This window comes from Ipomoea triloba, chromosome 3 (assembly GCF_003576645.1).
Source record: "Ipomoea triloba cultivar NCNSP0323 chromosome 3, ASM357664v1".
NCBI classification, from domain to species: domain Eukaryota; kingdom Viridiplantae; phylum Streptophyta; class Magnoliopsida; order Solanales; family Convolvulaceae; genus Ipomoea; species Ipomoea triloba.
In genome coordinates, this window is record NC_044918.1 from 23,767,733 (window position 1) to 23,791,423 (window position 23,691).

General features: G+C 33.2%; 2 protein-coding genes across 2 annotated transcripts; both read right to left on the reverse strand.

The window, feature by feature from the left end:
- Positions 1 to 260: 260 nt before the first annotated feature.
- Positions 261 to 9,668, reverse strand: LOC116012188 ((DL)-glycerol-3-phosphatase 2). Its single transcript, XM_031251669.1, has 6 exons — positions 9,511 to 9,668; positions 8,793 to 9,017; positions 4,489 to 4,549; positions 4,226 to 4,373; positions 4,044 to 4,123; positions 261 to 735 (listed from the first exon to the last, which is right to left on the reverse strand). The coding sequence occupies exons 1-6, from the start codon at positions 9,599 to 9,601 to the stop codon at positions 603 to 605; spliced, it is 738 nt and encodes a 245-aa protein (XP_031107529.1). The 5' UTR covers positions 9,602 to 9,668; the 3' UTR covers positions 261 to 602.
- Positions 9,669 to 13,359: 3,691 nt separating this feature from the next.
- Positions 13,360 to 19,335, reverse strand: LOC116012433 (peroxidase 5-like). Its single transcript, XM_031251966.1, has 4 exons — positions 19,044 to 19,335; positions 18,340 to 18,531; positions 15,731 to 15,896; positions 13,360 to 13,953 (listed from the first exon to the last, which is right to left on the reverse strand). The coding sequence occupies exons 1-4, from the start codon at positions 19,269 to 19,271 to the stop codon at positions 13,544 to 13,546; spliced, it is 996 nt and encodes a 331-aa protein (XP_031107826.1). The 5' UTR covers positions 19,272 to 19,335; the 3' UTR covers positions 13,360 to 13,543.
- Positions 19,336 to 23,691: the final 4,356 nt, after the last annotated feature.

Consider the following 23,691-nt stretch of genomic DNA (forward strand, 5'->3'; position numbering starts at 1 on the left):
CCCTTAATCTTTAATCAATCTCAGTATGAATCAAACTAAAAAAAAAAAAAAAAAAAAAAAGGTAAAACTGTCATGCCAATGTAAACCAGCTAAACATTATTCTCCACTTCCCAACAACTATCAAACTGTTACAAACCATATTCATTTGGTGATTAGAGAAATGGGATGATTTGGAAAAATTTTATACGGAGTACAATTTAAATGAATGATTTGATACGAGCGGTAACTAGCTTATAGCAACTACAAGATAGGTGAGGAAATCAAAGGAAGACAAACTTTCAATTTGGTGCCAACAAAGGGCAAATAAACAACTAGGTAAATTTTACACATTTAAAAACACGCCAAACATAAATACAAGTGAATAGTTTAATCACTTTTTAAATTGTAAGAAAGTTTGAAACAAATGCAGTGTGTACAAAGGGCAATTCTAAATTCATCAATTCTCCTTTTTGAGTCTTATTTTCGGTACCAGAGAAAAGCATAAACACAAAAGGAACACAAGTAATGAGTAATTTCATGACCACAAATAACGCATATTAAGGGCCAACTTCAAGACCTAGTCTTGAAATGAAGTAAAATTTATGTTCAATTGGAAGCTGTGATTAGCTAGATGAATCATCAAATGGAGGCAGTCCCCAATCACTTGGGTTAAAATCCAATAAAGAACTAAGAACCTGATCAGCAATTCCATGATAAGAGCTATCCAACCTGGGGTCAGGAACCATAACCACTGACCTGCAAGTTATATGAATTAATTAGGATCAAGCAGGGTTTAACAAGAATATTAGTAAATAAAGACACTGTGTTTCATTTGAACAGGTTTTTTTTACACAACTATAATTCCCAGGAATAAATGAAAATACTGCACCTATAAAAAAGATATTAATTCATGAAAAAACAAAAAGTAAACACTTAAAAGATGAGTTCCATCATGAAAATCTAATAGTTTACGAATCTTTTATGTTCAATTTCCATTGTAATACAGTTGCTAATATTATCTGTGATGTTCAATTTCCATTGTAATACAGTTGCTAATGACAATCAATAAACGAAAATTGGCCGTTAGAAACTCACCTTAACTCTATTTTAGTTGGAGTCAATTACATGGATTCCATATTCCCATTCAATCATATTTAGGTGCTAAATGCCTAAATCTACCATCAGATATTGAGCTAACATACCATTTTTTTAATAACACCTTGTTATTCCTCTTACTATTTATTGCACATAGAGGTCTAAAGTAGCATGTCAACACTATCTTAATCAATTTCCCTGTGTTTGTCCTAAACTCTGTATTACCAATGTTGCAATCGCTCCTAAGCGCTAGGTACATGCCAGCCACCTAGCGTATCACCACAATTGGTGGTCTAGGAGCCGACTAGGCTGCCTAGTCAACCACTCGACCGGTTAGTTATTGTTCCCTTTTATTTAAAAAAAAATGAGTTATTTCACTCAAAACAACGTCGTTTTGAGCGAAATAACCCTAAATCGTTCAAACCCTAAATGTTTTTTAGGTTAATATTTAATATTTTAGTATTAACTATTAAAGTATTAAATAGTTTATAATTATCAAGTCTTTAAAAATTTTTAAAAATAAAAACGGAAAAAGGGTCAAATAGGCCCTCGAATTTTAACTGAAAAGTCAATTAGCCTCCTCAACTTTTTAAAAGTGCAATTACACCCATCAACAATTCATTTTGATGCAATGAAGCCCCAAAACCAGTTAATGACCTGTGATTAGGGATCTGGCCAAACTTAGCCTTCGGTGAATTTTTAGGCAAAAAAGTCACGGAGAAGGAGAAGGCGACCACAGTGGTCGCCTTCTCACTGGGAGAAAGCAACCATTGGTTTGCCTTCTCCGGCAAGAAGGCGAGAAGGCGACCACTGTGGTCATCTATAAATGAGCAGAGCTTTTGCCTTATACTCAATTTGAAGCTCTTATTCTGTAAAGTAGTTCTACACAATTCTATTTTTTATTCCTTTTTTGTAGCCTCATCAAGGAGGATGTAATCATCTATAAAAAACACACTTTCTACATCATCTTCAATATGCCATTTAGTTGAAGAAAGGGGTACACGATGAATCTTAGTCTACACCTACAGTATTAGGAAAGATATTATGTTTCTTTTTTTTTTTTTTCTTTTTTTTTTTGAAAAAGATATTATGTTTCTTTGTTGTGGGGTTTTCTTCATAGGCAAGAGAAAATAGTAGAAATGAGAAGAGAGCAAATATTGTACAAAAGGAAGAGTTAGGTTTGAGTTTGCTTGAGATCTCAAAACTCCCTTGTCCCCTAGATTGGGATTAATTTTTGCTTCCCATAAATTGTAACTAATTGTCCCTTTTATAATAGGGCAGTACAATGATTCCCAAATTAATTATTTGGTAGTTTCCAAATAACTAAACTAAGTAATTTTCTAAATAACTAAACTATGTAACATACTTGTAATAAAATAAGACTTCTCCAATCACAACTTCCTAAATAACCATAAGCCCCCACACTGTATCATAACACAGCAAACTTAAGGGCGGGTAACCTCATGCACCCCGTAACCAACACGTCCCACAATCAAATTACATTATCAAAAGAATAGCGGAGAGTAGAGCCAGAATTGGCATTCAAAGGATCAACTGATGAGCCAACAACAGAGAGGCAAACTCCAATCCTAGATATCCTTTGGGTGCATTAGTAGGAACAGTAGAATTGGAGGATGACAGAGATCCTAGTCCCTAGAGATGAAGATTGACCAATAACATATTCCATTTCACAATCACGAAATGACATGGGGCTGTAGAGTGGTGAAAAAGCCATCCCATGTGCTATAGACAATTTCTAGAAAGGACACATCCTCAATCTATGGAAAATGAGCAAATCTCCTAATTGAATTATCACTAACATGAGGATGATTGGCCAAAACATGGGCTTGCATTGACACTATCTCAGCACATGGGTAACCAATAATGACTATGAAAGACGAATCATCCACCTTGAGTGAAGTACATCACCCAATATTTGTTAAATGCTCGAGAAAGTGGGCATATCAGTTTTGGCGTTTTCCCAAGGTCTTTGAGGAATTTAGTTATCGACTACTTTAGTTCATCATCATCTTCACCCAATTCTCCAAGACGTTTTTTACAGCACTATTGGGCCAACCGGCCAACTAACGTCCGTGATTCCAGTAATGGAACTAATGTTATGGTTCCTTGTCACAAGCAAGAGAAAATAATATAAACGAGAAGAAAAGCAGTTTGCTTGAGATCCCAAAACTCCCTTGTCCTATAAATTGGGATTTAATTTCTGTTAGCCATAAATTGTAAATAATTATACCTTTTTATAATAGGGAAATACAATGATTCCCAGACTAAGAATGATCAATTATTTGGTAGTTTCCAAATAACTAAACTATCTAGTCTATCTAAAGTAATTCGAAGACTAAGAGTAATAAACTAAATAATTATTTAGTAGTTTCCGAATAACTAAAATATGTAATGTAATTCTAATAAAATAAGAATTCTTCAATCATGGCAACTTCCTAAATAACCACACCTCCAAGAATGTATCATTCTCCTTCACCGTTTTCAAACTAACTCTTAAATACATCTTTTTCTAATTCTAATATAATAACCGGAAAATACTACTTACCTAACACCATCTACTAGTCTTTTCTTGGAACTTAATGTCTACAAAGACTTGAAATATCTCTTTTGCTGTCAATTGGACACACTAACATCTGTAAATAATCAATTCAATACTGTAACTAAAGAAAAAATTCAACTGATGAAAGGAAGATCGTGACTAATCTAGGTAAATTTCTTTTACACTCCCCAAATATTAGATCCTGCAGCTATCCTATTCCACTTAACACCCCCCATCAAAAAAAAAAAAAAAAAAAAAAAAAAAAAAAAAACAAGACAAAACAAAACAAAACAAAAATCTTGTGGCAACAAGTAACAACAATCAAGCTCATCAACTTGCTGACAAAATCACAAAAGTATAATTCATGACACAGAAATCTCAGTGGGTGCAAGTATCCCAATTGACTTACATGCCAGCATTCTTAGCCGCAAGAACACCTGAAGGAGCATCCTCAAAAACAAGAACTTTGTGGGAAACAACTGGCCCATCCTATGCAAATGAATAGTTTTCAGGATCCAGTAGTATTGCACCATCAAAATGATATTCTAAAAAGACTGAAGTATACATTTGATATTTATTGGGAAAGAGTACCTCAAATCTATTGGCTGCTGCAAGGAATATATCAGGTGAAGGTTTCCCTTGTTTGACTTCTGGATCATCACCAAGAACAATATGATGCATCAGCGAAAACATTTCACCATGCTGTTGTGTTTTCAATTGAAAATGACGCTTGTGAGTGCTGTAATGCACAAAAATCGATTCAATAGTGGAATACACTGTCTCATAAACAGAATTCAGGATGAAAGTTGAGATTTTAGCTGCCAATATCCTAAAAGAAAAGTGAAGAAATCTACCCTGTTGCAACACAAATTGGTATTCCTTTTGCATGAAGGTGCCGAATCAAGCGGCTAGCACCTGAAATCAAACAAAATGGTCAAAAGCACATAAGCAAATATTTAGATTTATCTAGTATATGTTAGATGTGGAAGGGAAGACTAAAAACTGTACTCTGTATTTCACATTTTCTGTACAAAGTTCCCAGCTATTTATATACATAGGAAACATGCTACTGCCACATAATTCAAACAGGAAGAATGAAAGGTGGGGAGTAAAGATGTAACTACTCCCTTATTTATCTAACACTCCCCCTCAAGTTGGAGCATAAATATTAATCATGCCCAACTTGTTACAAATAAACTCAACCCTGACCTTACTAAGACCTTTAGTGAACAAGTCTGCCAATTGATCACCGCTTCGAACATGAACGGTCGAAAGTAACCCTTGTTGAACCTTGTCCCGCACGAAGTGACAATCTACCTCAATATGCTTAGTGCGCTCATGAAACACAGGATTATTTGAAATATGTATAGCCGCTTTATTGTCACACCACAAAGGAACCGGTTTAGTCACCTCTACACCAATCTCCCCAAGAACATTACACATCCATGTTACCTCACATGTGACATGAGCCATCGCCCTATATTCAGACTCTGCACTAGAACGAGACACAACACTCTGCTTCTTACTCTTCCACGATACCAGATTGCCACCAAAGAACACACAATATCCAGTCGTGGACCTCCTGTCACTCGGTGACCCAGCCCAATCAGCGTCAGAAAAAGCTTCAAGCCTCACATGCCCATGACTGGCATATAAGACTCCTTTCCCAGGAGCACCTTTCAAATACTTTATAACCCGAACTGCAGCTTCCCAATGAAGTTTAGTAGGGGATGCCATAAACTGACTTACCACACTTACAGGAAAGGCAATATCAGGACGGGTGATAGTCAGATAGTTCAACTTACCAACCAGTCTCCTATACCTCTCTGGGTCTTCAAGAGGCTCCCCCTCGCCAGCTATAAGTTTAACACTCTGGTCCATAGGAGTCTCACAAGGCTTGGACCCTAAAAGCCCAGAGTCTTCAAGTAAATCTAGTACATATTTCCGTTGCGACAGAAATATACCTTTCTTAGAACGAGCCACTTCAATCCCAAGAAAGTACTTCAACACCCCCAGATCTTTCGTATGGAATTTATCTTTAAGAAAAGACTTGAGAGCATCAACTCCTTTGGCATCATCACCTGTTATCACTATATCATCAACGTAGACAATTAACAAAATACTGCCATGGTTAGAGTGCTTGTAAAACAAAGTATGATCATAAGCACTACGGCGCATGCCAAACTCAATGATTGCACCACTGAACCTCCCGAACCACGCTCTCGGAGACTGCTTTAACCCATACAACGACTTCCTTAGCCTACACACCTTCCCGTTCTCCCCCTGAGCAACAAACCCAGATGGTTGCTCCATATAGACTTCTTCAACCAAATCACCGTGTAAAAAGGCATTCTTCACATCCAACTGATATAACGGCCAGCCGTTAACAGCAGCTAGAGAAATAAAAACCCGCACAGAAGTCAGCTTAGCAACCGGTGAGAAGGTTTCTGTGTAATCAATTCCAAACGTCTGGTATCCCAACTCCAAAGCCTTTTAAAGTAAAAAAGCATAGTAGAGCAAGTGAGCAACAAGGGACAGCCTCTCTTTATTGCCACTCTATTGCCAACGTCTTATAAACCAAATGCTAACTCCAGGGTAGTATGGGCCTTTTAGAATTGTGCAAAAACTACGCGTAATTGCCTACAAACTCATGTTGTCACAACTCCTATGTGTTACAAGACAGCATCAACTCAATAAATCAACTAGACATTTCTTTTTTCTTGTTAATTTGGTAAGTCGGTATATGAAGGCCTTACTACAATTGCTTGGGAAGCAACAATTCGTACTGTCAAATATGAAATGCACCGAGAAAATGAATCTTGTATGGTAAATTGTTAATCATAGACATACCAATATTGAAACGCTTTCTTATGCTAACTAGGCTAAAGCACCAAGTGATATGAGATAATATAGGGTATTGCAAGTGGAGGAAACTTCGTCTTGTGGAAAAGCAAGAAGCAAAATGTTTTTGCACCATTTACTGTAGAGTTCAAGTATTGGCTCAAACAAATGTGAAGTATGGATAGAAGGAGAATGGCATTAAGACACGTACCACTAAAGGTGTGGTGCAACAATCAACCAAACATTAAAATTCACAAACACATCATGTGGAAGCACCATGCACATGAATATACACACCAGAAAACTCAATTAAAATTTTCAGTAAAACTGTAGGAGCAAAGAAAGATATTTTCCTTTAGACCAAAATTAGTAAAATTTGCCTGGAAATTACTAAAGGTATATATCACTATGAACAAAAAGTCAAAAACGGATGGATAATGAAGAGGGAAAATGAAAATATAGCCAGACAATTGTTGGGAATTGGGATGACTACCCTTGAATGTGATTTGTGACAATTCAAACTTTTTGGGATCAAGGAGAGGATTCTTTATTGGAAAACACTTAGCAAGAAAGATAATGACAAGTAAGATTACAATCTCTCCTCTCCTTTCTATTTGTTTCTTCAAAATTTTAGCGTAGAGCATAGAACTTGCTCCTATTTTTTCCCTGATAAGTAAAATCAACTCCTAAATTCATGCTCATTAAAGCTTTATATTACTTGTGGACAAAAACCAATGAATAATAAAGAGGATGTAGGGGCAAATTATAGCTAAGACCATGGACATTTTAGAAGGGGCCAGCAAGATCTCTACCAAAGCTGCTTAATTTAAAGAACAGCGACAGGTTCACCCAGAAACCAGTGCTTATTAAACTGGAATATTTGATGACTGCTCACACTAGATAATTGAAACTGCATTCTTCTAGACCCTGGACAAGTGGTATCTGGCTTGACGGTTTGGTTCTCTCTAATGCAAATTTTCTGCCCAAGCTACTTGATCCAAAATCAAATGTCATGGATTAGCAATTCTAGTAATTAAGTATTGCAATTTTGTGACTGAATTGACTCTGTTCAACTGCAGTTGTTGATCTAGACATCTAGTAATTACTTATTACTTAATATTAAACTGGAGATAGATGAGCTGACGAAAGAATGAAGCTGAGTTTTCCATGTACCAAAAATAAATAAACAGATAAACGTCAAGGTCTGTGCACATGGTTCCTGTATCATGCAATTTCTAAGAAATAGCTTACCTTAGTTTTAAAGAGGTTGAGTCCAAGCATAGGCCATGGGACCTAATAGTCACAGGCTAAGGACTTCACCACTAGACCAAGCCAACTTCTATTCCAAAAGATAGCAGCAAATAACAGGAAGCATGCTGCATGTAACTATTATAGTGGTCAATGATTTTTCTAGTGTTATGATTGTGAAGATGCAAAATACCTCTCAAAAAGAGAGTAATATTTCACTTCTCTCATGTAATCATTCTGAAGACTCCTATCTATGTCAGGGTTCAAAATACCTCTTGGCTTTCATGTTCTGTATTCATGTTAAATTTTGGATAGTAAAGAAAAACAATTTGTAAATGTGGATTGGAATCCTAATTAATAAAAAATTAATTCATTTATCTATATATATATATATATATATATATATATATATATATATAAGAAAGAAACACCATTCCCTCTTTGGTCCCAGAGGGATAACATGGCTCAGTGTTTTAGGAGGCTAAATTAAAAATAAAATTCACACAAACAACTCAATTCAAGAAGCACACAGAAGGAAATTTTAAAATGTTTCAAACAAAAAGTGTTGATAATGTATTTATGAAAGACATATTATGCAACAAAATGCTCAATAGCTACATAGAAATTTGTAATCTGAAAATAACTGCTACTCACCCTATATCAAACTGAATATCTTCTTTCTACCTGGGTATCCAAAAATGAATGTCACATCTTAATATGTCAAATATTTGGAATAGTATCTTCTTTGAAAACATAAATCAAGTGCAAAGAGAAAAGTATACTTTCTTTTTACAAGGGTATTATTAAAACCAGAGTAGAAAATTCCTGGCTTAGTTTAAAAATTAAGCTTCCCGATCTTATTACTTTTCACCATTCAAGTATTACTATCTCTTTTACCATTCCACTTCAAACTACTCTGTAACATATAACTTATAAAAATAAGACTTGAATTGATTGATAAACTGAAACATAATGAATTGCATGTTGCTACTTAGGAGAAAGCCCAAGGAAGTGGAAAGATGAAAGACAATCATGAAAAGTAGTACATAAAGATGCTCATTTCCTTTACCTGGCATGAGTTCACTTGTTGGAAACATATCCTGAAGCATAGCCTCTCTTTCGATAAGAAAATCTTCAGCTGTCAGAGAATCACTAATTCCTGTCTCCTCAACAAAGACCCTAGCAGCTTCTATAGCCTTCTTACCCATCATTTTTGCCTTAAGTGACCAATCAAAGGTCTTATTGTATCTGGCGAGTATAATCTCTTGGACTTCAGTGTAGAATTTTTCAGTGTCTGAGACAAAGTATCCAAGACAATATAAAAACAATTAACGCATTGAGCTGCTGAAGACATAACATTTTAAACAGATAATTGCCTTCAAACAAACAGAAAGTAGAAACACATGACTACATAAATGCAAACAGCTTGGGTAGCCTATTGAGATAGTTTTCTTTCCTATTTCATATTTTATCTAGACAATCTACAAAAGACAGCCAAAGAAATGAACTAATGACAAATATGTTATCATTATATTGGATACATCTAGTATCAGAAAGATGAAATTAAGCAATTAGCTATTTAGAATTCAGAAATGCTAATGGGTAACTGAAATTGTAAGCCAAGTGAAGTAAACAAATATACAGAGAGTAGTAACTAGCAGACAAGCACTCCAAAATAGATCCAGAGAATTTTATAAGGATTAAGTAATTACAAAGAAAATTTAAAAAATTCAGAAAATATATAAACAAATAGAAAGTAATGGCTGCATATAAACGTGCATACATACCAAGAAGAAGGCCGTCCATGTCGAAGATGATGTGAGTGATTGAAGGCTTTTGCGTAGCCGGAGAAGAACTATTGCCGCTTGGATTCGTCATTGCGGACAAATACCTTTCGCCTCTAGTTCCTCGCCTACAAATAATACTCCGTAATATATGTATGTTCCCTACGGAAGATCCAGAGAAAAGTGGAAAAGCAAATTTCATATAATTAAAAATAATAATAAAAATAAATAAATAAATAAATAAAATAAAAAGAAAGAAAGAAGGATGAAAGACCAGTGACAATGATTTAGGCTATAAAAGAATTTGATATTAGTGGCACCAAGTGACTCTTCCAAATAAAAGTCGTGAATTGGTAAAATCTGCACTCCCCAACTCAAACGGGAAAGTAAAAGTGGGTGTGATGGTAATAACAATTTCAAAATTACTTAAAAAAAGACGAGAAAAAAGATAAATACATAAAAAAGAATTTAAAAGCTTTCTTTTAACTAAAAATTTATGGAGATACGATTAGTCAAATTAAGTTCTTTTTCAGTTGACTACTAATGAGTATTTTTTTTAATACACTCTAGATGTTATTTACGTGATTTTCAAACAGATTTTTAGTTGTATAAAACCTAAATTTTTCCTTTTGTGACCATACATTACAAAACTATATTTTTTGAATAGTTAATACCACAAATGGTCCTCTGACTATTGGATTAGTACTCATTTTAGTTATCGACTTTCAATTCGACCACAAATAGTCCTCTGACTTTCATTTTTTACCACAAATTGTCCTCTGACTTTCATTTTTTACCATAAATAGTCCTCTGTTAAAATTTCTGTTAAATATGTGTTAAATCTAGGATAATATCGTCAAATTGATTAATATTATTATGAGTACTTCTTTTTGTGAATTATATGACAACATAATTAATTTCAACCATTAATAAACATTAAATTAATAAGTATAAAAACAAAATGAACGTGACAAATCACATAAATGAACAAATTAAATAAAAACTCATGATTAATGTTCATAATTTGTGCTTGATTAATTATATTAATTCAATGGTGGCGGCCTTTAGTTGTGTCCCAAACAAAATGTTTGATCAATTAATGAAGAGTGAAAACTATTAATCAGCCATGTATGAACAACCATGAAAATAATGGAAGCAATGTTTTTGAAAAAAAAATTCTTCCATTTTAATTTGTTGGTTAAATTAAAAACAGATAGCTCGATCTAATATTAAATCTTCATTTTGTACGCATAATTACGAGAATAAGGTATATTGTCTTTTTATTTAGGATTATTTATATTTGTTAATCGTTTCAATTATGCTTGTTGGTGAAGAATTCTAAACATTTTTATTTTATGACCATTATATATATCAATTTGACGATAATACCCCTAGATTTAACACCTATTTAACAGAAATTTTAATGAAGGACTATTTGTGGTCAAAAATGAAAGTCAGAGGACCATTTGTAATCGAATTGAAAGTCGATGACTAAAAAGAGTACTAGCCTAATAGTCAGAGGACCATTTGTGGTATTAACTCTTTTTTGGAGGTAAAAACTAAAAAAGATTGTTATTATACTTTTTGACATCTAATAGTAATAGTAATAATAATAATAGTTAATTCCATTTTTTGTCATAGATTTATAGGTGACAATCCACTTTTAGTCCTTTTTTACTAAAACATTCTCATTTGGTCCTAATATTATTGCGGCATGATCATTTTTAGTCCTTTATTAACAAAATCGCTGAAATGTCCTTGTGAATATAATTTATTGTGGATATTTGGGCATTGATTATGTAACGGTGGTCGAAGATTTATATTTATCATTATTATTACCTTCCATTACCAATGTGTGTGTGTTTGATCCCATTAGATTTAATTAATGGTAAGAATTGAATTTATATGAAATCATGAGATCTCATCTCAATCATCCAATTAAATTTAATTAATGGTAAGAATTGAATTTAAAAATTCATTTATATTATGACATATTTAATACATAGGGCTGGCATAGTAATTTTAGTTACTTGTTTGAATTGGGATATAATTGAAATACAATATTATCCTTATTTAGAGGAGTTATATCAATGGTAGGAATCAAAACTGTTTAAAAATTAAACGCATGAATCATGTTGTGCGTTTTTTAGTATGCATACGACCTACCATAAATGTATGCAAACACGCAATCTGGTGTGTGGATTTTACTGAGCATCCCCAATGTTGTGAAATAATATTGAGCACTATGCATATCCGTCCATGAGTGTGTGTAATAGAAACTAACTATAGTACCCTAAATGTGTACAAACATGCACACTAGTATGTGCATTATACTGAGCGTCCCCAATGTTGTGGAATAATATTGAGCATTTATGCATATTTGTCCATGCATGAGTGTGTGCAATAGAAACCATAGTAGTGGGTAATAATAATGCAGCCAAAGGCTGTGAAGCCATAAGACCCTATCTACATTGTGTGCGTACTATCATGCATTTTGGTATAACAATGTGTGCAACGTTTTTATTTTTACATAGTAAAACATTCTTAATTATATATGTTTTTTAGTATGCATATCACATATCATTAGTGTGTATAAAATCGCAAACAGGTGTGCGCATTTTACTAAGAGTCAACATTTTTACTCAAAACACGTCAAACACCATGTTGCATACACTAAATTATAGGAATTCACTCGTGCACACCAACAAGTTTGGAAGCATACAATTCATTCCCACCTCGCACACACTATAGTGACGCGTTGCACACTGACGCAGCCAACGTTCAAAGTCGTCTTTTCCGAAATTTTCTAGATAGTATTGGATTCTTGGTTAATTTCCTACCATGAATACAACTCCTACAAATTTGGTAAAGATTACACATCAATTTAAATCCAATTTAAATTCCCATGCCAATTACTATATCACCCCTATCAATTAATTCTATATTAATTAAAATAGGAAAGAATCTTAAATCATAGCCATTCATATTTTGGAGATGGATGCTTAGGATGCAATCTCATAATCGCAGGTAAAATGGTGGTCACACACACATACATATATATAGGGCGTTGGCTTCAAGTAAGAACGTAACCCTCCTTATGTAGGAACCTAAGAACTGATCTAATCCATTAAATTTTCAATGATCAATGATCAATATAATCTATTAATTTAATGCGCATCTAAATCATAATTAATTCCAAAGGGTATAATATTAGTGTATTTTCGACTAGCAACCAATTGAATGGAGATGTTATATTTAGATTTTTTTCCATGATTTTAGGAAGATAAAATAAGGAAGAATCTCTTTGGAAGTGGGAATCTACACACAATCTATCAGTCGTTATATCGTGGACCATAGTCATGGCTGATACTGCAGTTATGTTGAACTTGTGTTGAAAGGGAACTACAGTTGCATGGAATGATGGAATAGAGGTTGTTCATCCATTCAACACAATTGCAGTATCAGGCAATCAGGCATGACCATGGTCCACAGTATAATTTGCGACAGTCTATTACGTGAACGAAATCAAACGGGAACGTAGGAGCTATTCTTTGAAAACAGTCGCGGAGACTGTAATGCTAAGGTGGACGCCGACGACAACATTGATTAGTACCGCTTCCAACCCAACATGTGCACCTACCCACTAATCTATGTGCACATTTAAATTGAAGAAAATGAGATATGTAAAATAGTTAGGATTAAGGATGGTGTGCACCCACGACAAAATGAATGTGCTAGGCTCAAGTCTCACCAGCAAAGGCTAGCTTGCTCTGTCGAGTCCTTGGAATTATGGACTCAACATTTTGAGAAGAAATAACAGAAAAAAAATATTTTGTTTTTTTTTTTCAGAAATAAATAAACAAATGACATTTCTTTAATATCAATATGAAAATGCCCAGCCCAAAAATTTATTCAACATTGGTTCATATGACACACACATTGGAACTGTAGTCTAGTCCATTGAATCCACATGCATTTATATTAATCCCTTGAAGATATATGCTGCTCACGATCATAGATAATAGTTTATCATCAACTAATTAATCACTCTGCAATTGGATCGAACCTCTCCGGCAAAACCTGTCAAGACATCGACTTTGCCCATCTTCACCATTGCCGCAGCAAATTTCATTTTCCAGAGAAAATCGTTCTGAGCATTCTGGCTGACTAGGAATGCTGTGAATGGATTTGTAAGCAGAGCTTGATCTGTAGTGAAGAGGCCTCGGTTAGCCAGTAGGTTTGAGTAGTAGCTAACATCAGTTTTGGCTGGAGACCAGGGGTCCATTGCTGCCACCCGGTTTGGGTTGTTATCCCCTTTTGGACACTGCAGTTTTAGGAAAGCTGCATATGAGGGATCCAGGGTGGGGTCTTGATCCGTTGTTATGTTGAAATTGTATAGCCTGTTACTGAAAGAGCTGCAATGCGCCCGCCCGATGGTGTGCGCTCCTGTGACATACATATCAGGCGCCCACCCGCCAGACAAGTCAAGTTATATCATATTAATGATCAAATGTAAGGTAGAACGTGAAAACTAACATGAAGACAATGGGTCGAGTAGATTGGGTTGGCGGTTAGCTGATAGTTGTTTGGTATAATTTTTTTTCCTCAAAAAGTTAATTGAAAATGCTACTTTGAGTAGCCTTTTGAATTTTAGTATTTTAGAGATACAAAAAGCTTATTAACCAAACAACTAATAGTGATCAAATAAGTCAAAATTAGCTGATAAGCTCATTATTTACCAAAGAGGGCCCTTATATTTTCTACACCCACTCTAGGACCGGTTGTGAGCATAATAAATATAATATAAACATAATTGTGCAGTCCAACTATCAGCTTAGGCTTTTAGTTGGATGGAGCACATGATTCAATTTGGTATCATAGCCACCCAAAGATCATAGGGTCCGGGCAAACCATTAATATATAAAGTTATCTTTATACATATACTTTTTTATTTTTTCAGCTTAGGCTTTTAGTTGGATGGAGCACATGATGCAATTCCTGTCATATCATTTCATAGGGTCGTGGCAAACCCTTAATATATAAAGTTAAAAGATTGTATAATTAATTGAAAATAATTAAATGATAAATTTGAATTTGTGTATACATATACTTTTTTATTTTTTTAAAAATCATTTTAGATTAGCCTTAGAGAGTTGGAGTAGTGCCTATTCAAACTTTGGGCCCCTATATATGAAGTTTAATTATAAATTAATTCAACATTAGCTAAGATATACGAGAATATCTATTAACTGAGATAAGTATATATCACATGATTGTAATTGTTAAATGGATTTAAAATTAATAAATAATTTTAAAGTCATGGATTCGAATCTTTGCATATACAAGCATTTTTTTTTTAACTTCATCAAAAAATAAAAAATCAAGCTAAGGGGCCCTCGCAACGTTGGGCACGTGGTGAGTGCCCATCTCAGCCGCTCTTAGGGTTGACCTTGCCCATCCACCCCCAACTCTGTAATAGGTGGACTTTTTCAAAGCCCACACCCGTCTCACCAGGGTAGTGCACACAGATACCCATCATTTATTATCTTATTAAAAAATTAAAATAATACTTAAATTACTTACTCATAATAAAATAATAAAATTACCTAGTTATATTAAAACATAAAATTATATAAATATTCAAATGTAATTATTAATAACATTGTTATATTTTTAAAGATAAACTATTAGTTTAAAACTAAAATTAGTAAGGTTTTCAAAAAAAAAAAATTAAAAATAGTAAAAAGTTAGTAGGAGTTCCAGAAACTTTTATAATTAACTACATACTATTACTTATTACTTATTTTAATATATATGGATATATATATATATATATATATATATATATATATATATATATAGGTTAGTTGGGTGGGATTCTAGGCGGTTTTGTACATCAAGTTCAAATTCAACACGACTCATCGCGGGTTTAATTTTTTAAGACTCAACCCCGACCCACCACTATCACCCAAAAAAAATTCTATTCATGCGCGAGGTGGATATTCTCGGGGCGTGCGTATTAAAATTATCATCCTTAATTAACAACTTCATGGTAGATTGTGTGCACAGAATAGTAGATTGTGTGAATTCATGTATCAAATTATGTGCATTTATGTAAAAGTTTGCGAGCTTTAATTTAAAAAATTGGTCTCACTTGAACGATGCGTGAAGTTTTAACGATATATAGCAGATTGAACTACCAAAATTCATATATATACTATACCCGAGAGTGTAACCATTTCTTCTTGCGTAAATCCCTTGAGAGCAAAGCCTAAAGTAAGCAGATCGAGGGTAGATGAAGGTGGTGGCAAATTGAGAAGGGCCTCTAAATAGGAAGAAGTACGCCCATCTCTTCTTCCAGCAGGAACATCATAGGTAAGCCCTCCGGTCTGCAACCAAAATTATTATGAGGGTTTGTTTGGTTAGCACATGGGAATCGGAATTGGAATAAGTATCAAATAATTGGTAATGATAATGAGTTTTTGTAAATTTATTATGCATGTGTTGGTAGTAAGGTGGAATGTGAATGATTATCAATATTACTGTTTTGTTACGTATGATCCTATAATAGGAATAAAGATTTTAAAAATACAAGAACAAAAAATCAAGACAATTGGTTCTAATATAAAGACATCTAAAGCATCCATATGAACAAAAAAATAAAAACAAAAATCTAAATAGTTATGAGAAGCGGCCGAAGAGGAATAATGGAATGAAACCCTTATTTTATTAGGGAATGAGTATTTCAATTGAGGGATAATCAAAACTCATAGTAGCTTTCTAAAAACCGTACCTGTCAACCAAACAATAATAAAGACTTTGATGCTCATTCCTGATAGCTAAACTTGTCAACCAAACACACCAATGATAATTTAGGAACGAAAAGTGAGCATGACCAACAATTAGGGATGAATTATACACTTATCATATAACTTTGAGACAAAAAGTGTACTTTTTTCTTATGTCTATATTGCAATAATTAATTAAGTTAAGCATCCATAAAGTGGCCAGAATTTGTCCTTTTTTTTTTTTAATCAAAAACCTAGTTCCAACCATATTTTCGACCATTAGGGTATCCACAAAATCCTTCATGACTATTTCCCACCACTGCATGAAGTGGTTAAAAATAGCGTCTACTATTATAAAGTGATCGAAAATTTTGGTCAAGTGAGTAAGTGAGCATTGAGTATTTTTCGACCACCGATAGTTGGGGTTAAAAGTAGTTGTTATATGGTGGACCATGGTCCACAATGCACCATGGTCACAAAACACTGCCGTTTCATTAAGTAAAAGAAACGGTTGCGACGGAGCTCCGTAAAGGATACTACCGTTCATCTCAAACGATACTGCCTCACATTTGTTTTTAATTTTATCAAATAAAACTGTAGTTATATCGAAATGTAACTGTAGTTGTGTTGAAAGAAAACTGCAGTGTATATAAAATGTAACTGAATAACAGTTTCACATTTTTGGGTGTATATTATCCAATGAAACTGTAGTTATATCGAAATGATAGTGTAGTTGTGTTGAAAGGAAACTGTAGTGTATTATAAAAGAAACTGTAGTTGTGTTAAAAGGAAACTGAATAATAGTTTCACATATTTGAGTGTATAAGGTCGAATGAAACTGCAGTTATATCGAAAAGAAACTGTAGTTATGTTAAAATGTAACAGCAGTTGTGTCGAAATGTAACTGCAGTGTATATAAACTGAAAGCGAATGGCGTGGAACGGAGGTTGTTTCACCCGTCTGTTTTCATTAATCAAAACGACGTCGTTTTGATGCATGATCCACAGTAAAATTTGCGGGTTAAAAAGGCATATATAATCAGAATGTGAAAACTAAGCTATACTATTACAGCACGTTTGGTTCACGGAATGAATTTTGAGGTAATAGGAATGCTATTCCATAAGGAATGTAATAGACAAGGAATAAAATAGGAATTGTATTCTATTGTTTGGTTCGCGGAAGGAATAGATTTTAGGAATTATATTACATTGTTTGGTTGGTTTAAGGAATAGAAATGAAATATATTTTAAAAGACATAAATACCCTTATAAAATATGTAATAATAATAATAATAATAATAATAATAATAATAATAATAATAATAATATTAATAAGTACATTCATGTTATTATTATTATTATTATTATTATTATTATTATTATTATTATGTAATAATAAAATAAAACTTATAATAATATTAATAACAATAATAAGAAAAAAAGAATAATAATAATAATACAAAACAAAGTTATATATAAAATAATTTTTTAAAAACCATAAATTGGAATTTTTGATCCCACATCGGTAACTTATGAAAAGGAGCTCATTTGAGCTCCTCTATATAAGAGAAGCACGGCTTCTCTTTTAAAATTAATAATAAAATGAGGAAGCCTTAAAGAGCAAAATACTCATTTATTTAAGGAGTCTTAATTGCTCTTAGTTAGAAGTTTTTTTTTTAAAAAAAATAATATAAGAGCACTTTTGGAATAGAAATATTTTTCCCCAAAACGCGATGGGGTAAAATTGGAAATAACAACATTAGGCCATTCCTGAGAATTCAAGAATAGCCTAATACCTAGGGGGCCCCTAGGAATCTCTATTCCCCTTGCAAGGGGAATAGGTCATTCCCAGGAAATTCCTGGAATCCTGGGAATAGAAGGTTTTACCGAACAGCGGAATAGGTCTATTACCGAGAGAATAGAAGGTTTTACCGAACAACGGAATAGGTCTATTACCGAGAATGCTATTCCATTCCAGGCCTATTCCGTGAACCAAACGTGTCATTATTGTACGGAGTATAGGAGTAATTAATTTGTAGTCTTACTATCTCCACGCTATCCCTGGCTGCAAAAGCCAATAGATCAGCACACGACACAACTCCTTTGCATACGGATTCCAGCCTAGCTTTTGCTGTGTCAATGACCTCGAATCCTCTCAGGCTTGGATTATTTGGTGGAGAATCCTTTTCTGCTAGGTTGAATAGAGTGGAATCTATGAGCACTGACCCATCACACCCCTGCCATGCAACATTATATCATATATAATGACAACGTATAGTACTCCAAATTTTTTTAAAAAAAATTCTTTAAATTCAGGTAGAAGTATCAAAATGGATCCAATCACATGAATCAGTCCTAAACCGCTCTACGGTGGGACGAGTTAGGACCTAATTTTTTTACCCGTGAAAATGCGGGTTCAACATACTTGGCCCGTGCAAGTTTGCGGACTACGCAAGTTAACCGCGGGCTTTCAATAATATATGTCTGTATGTATGACATTAAAAAATAAAAAATAATTTTCTTTTTATATTTTAAAGTTGGTCTACTGGCTAGCCCATGGGGTCTACGAGCCTGTATAAGGAGGTCTAGGGTGGAAGAATTCTAGCCTGCGCGTTAGCCTGTAAAAACTTGCAAAAATTTCAACTCGCAATAAAGCGGGTCTAATAGGACGGACCAACCCGCACTAACACCACTAGATCCAGGCAGGCAAAAATAGCAACTAGCACTAGCAGTAGAAGCTACTACATACTCTAACAAAGCAGTCATGGAAATGCAGCCTTATAATGCCAGCAGCCATTCCGCTATCAAGAAGGAACGCTTTCTGGACCTCATCCTTGATAATGAGCTCAGCCAAGGGACACGAGAAACTGTAAAACCCAACTTGCAATTCAGCTTTTAACACAATCAAGTGACATGTAAACAGAACCATCGTCATGGCTAAGCTGCTACAACAACAACTTAGCATTCTTGAACTCATGGTTCTTTTTTCAAAAATAAAATTTCACAAGTATTACGGCAATTAAGCGTACTGTGTGCTTAAGCGTTATGTGTGTCTATATGTGTGTGTGTGTATATGTATATATGTTTATATATATATATATATATATATATATATATATATATATATATATATATATATGCTCACAAGTCACAACTCTATTTCTTACTATATTTATATTGATACTAGTCATCCATTGGGTGATTAAATTAATGCCAACACAAAAATTAAAATAAAATATTTAGTACAATTTTTAAATATTAAATAATTAATATAAAATACAAATGATTGTTTTCAATATAATCAAAATGAATATTTTTAACTTATAATAAAAGTAGTGGTAAAATGAGTATTATTGTAGATAATTATAATTGAGAATAAAAATGATGTCGTGACAATTTATATTATAAAAATAAATTAAGTCTTCTTTATGCGACATTGATGAATCAGTAAAATTTAGCTTATTTTTTTATTAAAAGTGACATGATTATAATATGCCGACTTACTGATGTTGTTGAATACTAAGTAAAGAGTTGAAATTAAGTTATATATAATAAATGAATTAATAAGTTTTCCTTGTGTATATAAGTGGAACACCGATTGTTGTTATATGTGAACTATTCATTTTTGCATTTGAATTCTTAAAATAGAGAGAAATTTTGTTTCATACATAGTAGATCACCTTGTAATAAAATATACATTTTAATTAAAGCAATATACATTTGGTATAAAAAATTAAAATTTGTGCTACAACAAATAAGGTTTGATTTAAGTAAAGAGAATACAATGGCATGAGCTAGTGCGGGTGGCTTGGTAAGGGACCACCTTGGTAGTTGGTTAACGAGTTTCACTGTCAATATTGTGTTGCCTAGTAGCTTTATTGCTGAATTATGAGGGCTTAGAGAGGGTTACAACTGGTTAAAGACAAGCGTTGGGTGAACATGGAGATTGAGTTGGATTCAAAAGCACTGATTAAAGTCATAGGAAGGGATTCGCCGGCTCATCATGGCCTAGCCTTGACCCTCTAATTCGAGAATGCAGGAAGTTGATTGAGGAACTGGAGGAGGGTTAAAAGTTTGCATGTTCCGAGAAGGTAATAGATGTGCGGATAGACTAGCTTGCTAATGTTGGCCAAAGTAACGATTGGGGGACGACTATTCTGAAGGAACCACCAGACTCCTTAAGAGACTTGATCCAAGTGGACGCAGGAGGTGCTTTGACTCGTAGAATTTCTTAATGGGGGATCTGTGTACGTAACCTCCATTGCACCGAAAAAATAAAAAATATATATATATATATATATATATATATATATATATATATATATATATATATAATTGAAAGAAACAAATCAAATTAAGTAAATATTATTATATTTTACAGAAAGAAGAAAAGAGTTGAAAAAAGAATAAAAAAATTGACACGAATTATATCTTGTATACAATAATTTAATTGTTATAATACTAATATAAAAACAAAAATGTCATCATCATTTTTATTGTTATTATTATTGTTGTTGTTGTTGTTGTTATTATTATTATGACGATAATGATGATTATTATTATTATTATTAGGAAAATGTTAGAAAATGTTTTGCAATTATTATTAGCTAGTAAGTTAAGAATAATTAATAGTTACATAATATTTCGTTACTAAACTTTGTACATAAATGGAAAAGTAAAATGTGAAAGATAGTAAATTTGAAAATATCTTTATCATTGTATGTATAAGAAATAAATTAAAATGTACAAATTATTAATTCATATTATTATATCAATATAATTTTTATTGTCATTATATTATTATCAAAATGAACAACTCTTAGTAGAATTGGTACATCGTTAAAAACTGGATATGGTATGGAGTGGTCCCATGCATGAATTTCATTTTATCCCAAATTAAAGTAGAATGGTACAAAGATTTCTTTTGTTTATACTACATTCGCGCTTAGTTAATGGATGGTAGGCATTACTACGTATATTTTATTGAGTACTATTGAAACTTCTATACTTTCTTTATTTGCTGCAGTCGAGGTAATACCCCACAAATAGACATAGTAATTCGTGTATACGACACGTTAAGGTTAACGGGCTCAAATTTTTAATAGGTCGACACGAAAACGACACGTACACGATAAGGTCAAATACGGACATGACACGTTAAGGTTAATGGGTTCAAATTTTTAACACGAACATGATTAGTTAACGGGTTAAACAGGTTGACATGATAGACATATTTTGTTAACAGGTTTCGAGTCGTGTCGACACTATATGACACGAAACTCATTTAAACCCGCTAAACCTATTAATATTTTTTAAAAGAAACTAAAATTTAAAATTAAGTTATATAAAAAAGAAATAAAACCTACGATTCAATCTATCAAACAAATTAAAAAGAAAATTCAATTTATAACATTCATAAAATGATAAAATAACATCCAACGTAACAATCATAATTAAAGAAGTCCATTCTAATTTTTATTTTTTAGAATAAAATTGAAAACAATAAAAATTCAATTTTCAGATTGTTGAACATCAATAATTGGTGTAGGATCTTGGCCTAATGTAGTAAATTTATCGTTAGTCATGTTCATGACACCTTTTGTAATCTCGTTCATGACAATGGTTCTTAGCAAGTTATAAACAGATTTGTGTAAACGGGTTAACACGGTAATATTAACGGGTTGACCCGTTAAGACAATAAACATAACGGGTTAAACTGGTTGACCCGTTAAGACAATAAACATAATGGGTTCTTAACAGATTAACCCGTTAACAACCTGGGACATGTTAAGGCTAAACACTAACCCGTTATTTTCGTGTCTGGTCTCATGTTGTGTTAACTGGTCGTGTCCAAAATTACCAGGTCTACCCACAAACGAGGTTTCATCTTGTGACTTTCGTTCCAAAGAGAGCCACATAAGTACCATCTGATGAGCACAATATAGTATAGGTTTTAATTTGTTCACTATATTTTTGTTTCCTGTATGCTTAATTTTTACAATATTGTATAGGTTCTAATTTGTTACAGGAATCCAGGCTAAATAGATTTATTTATTAGCATGCAGTTAACAAGTGAATGCCTGATTGAAGATATAAAGTCATGAATCTGCGTTGCTGGTACCATCATCATCATTATTATTGTTATTATTATTATTATTATTATTATTATTATTATTATTTACTTTCTTGCATGAATTGAAATACAAAGTAGTTAAAGATGGATAGGTCTAGCTATCTTGTTCTTTGCGGTTTCTTCTAATTTTTTATCAGGTTGGTGTTGCCTTCCGTTCACCTGCACCCACAACTTCAATTTTACTACACTTACCATTCGAGCTTATAACTTATTTTAAATAAATTAAAAGCAAGAGTAAATATCAGTGGACGTACGTTCGACTATTGTGACACAGCCACTTTTAGTCTTCAACTTTTATTAAATCTAACACCGTCAGTCCTCTTACTTTTGATTTCATTTCATCTACAGGCCTTCCCTTAAATTTGACTCTCTGACCCCGTTTCTCAAGGGTAGAATTGCCCTATCACTAATGTTGAGATTAATACTTTATTTTTTAGCAGGGCCGGTCCTATCGTTTTAAAGGCCCTGGGCGAGTAAAAAAAGAGAGGCCCTATATCCTATAACTGGTCAATTTGTTTCTTTTTTTATTTTTTTCATTTCTAAATAAATGTTTTCTTGACAATATTGTATAAAATAATTATTATTAAATTGATCCTAAAAAATAAAACAAAAGCACCTATATTATGAAGCACTTAGAGATGAGAGATTCTTATTATGGCTAACTTAGATATCTGGTCAACATGTTACATGTGCATTCAATCATTTCATAAATAAATAAATAAATTTTAAAAAACTTGCATAAAATAAAATAAAATAAATCTTCACATAATAAACCTACTAAAGTTTACAATTTACCCAGGAATTCTAAATAGAATTAAAAGACAATTAAAATTCCTAATTCTAAATTATTTGGTTTACATAGAATTAAAACACAATTACGATTCTTAAAACTTAGTTTCATTAATAGAATTACAATACAATTGGCAGTTTGAAGAGAAATTACAGCGAATTTAGATAATTACTTATTAGAGTCTATTTTGCACATTTTCAAAAAAAAAAAAGAGTCTATTTTGCACAATTGCAATTGGCAGAGGAGTCCAGAGTTCAAAGATAGCAAAATACTAAATTCTAAATACAGAATACCTTTGCACAATACACATTTGCACTAATTAGAGGCGATGGTCACTCCGGTTGGTCGGCAATTAGGTCATTGCAGACTTGCGGTGGCCAGATGATTAGGTGATTCCGGTGGCCTGTCGATCAGGGGAAGCGCCCAAAGCCCTGACAGGCTGACATTGGCCCATTGATTGTCGATTGCAGATTT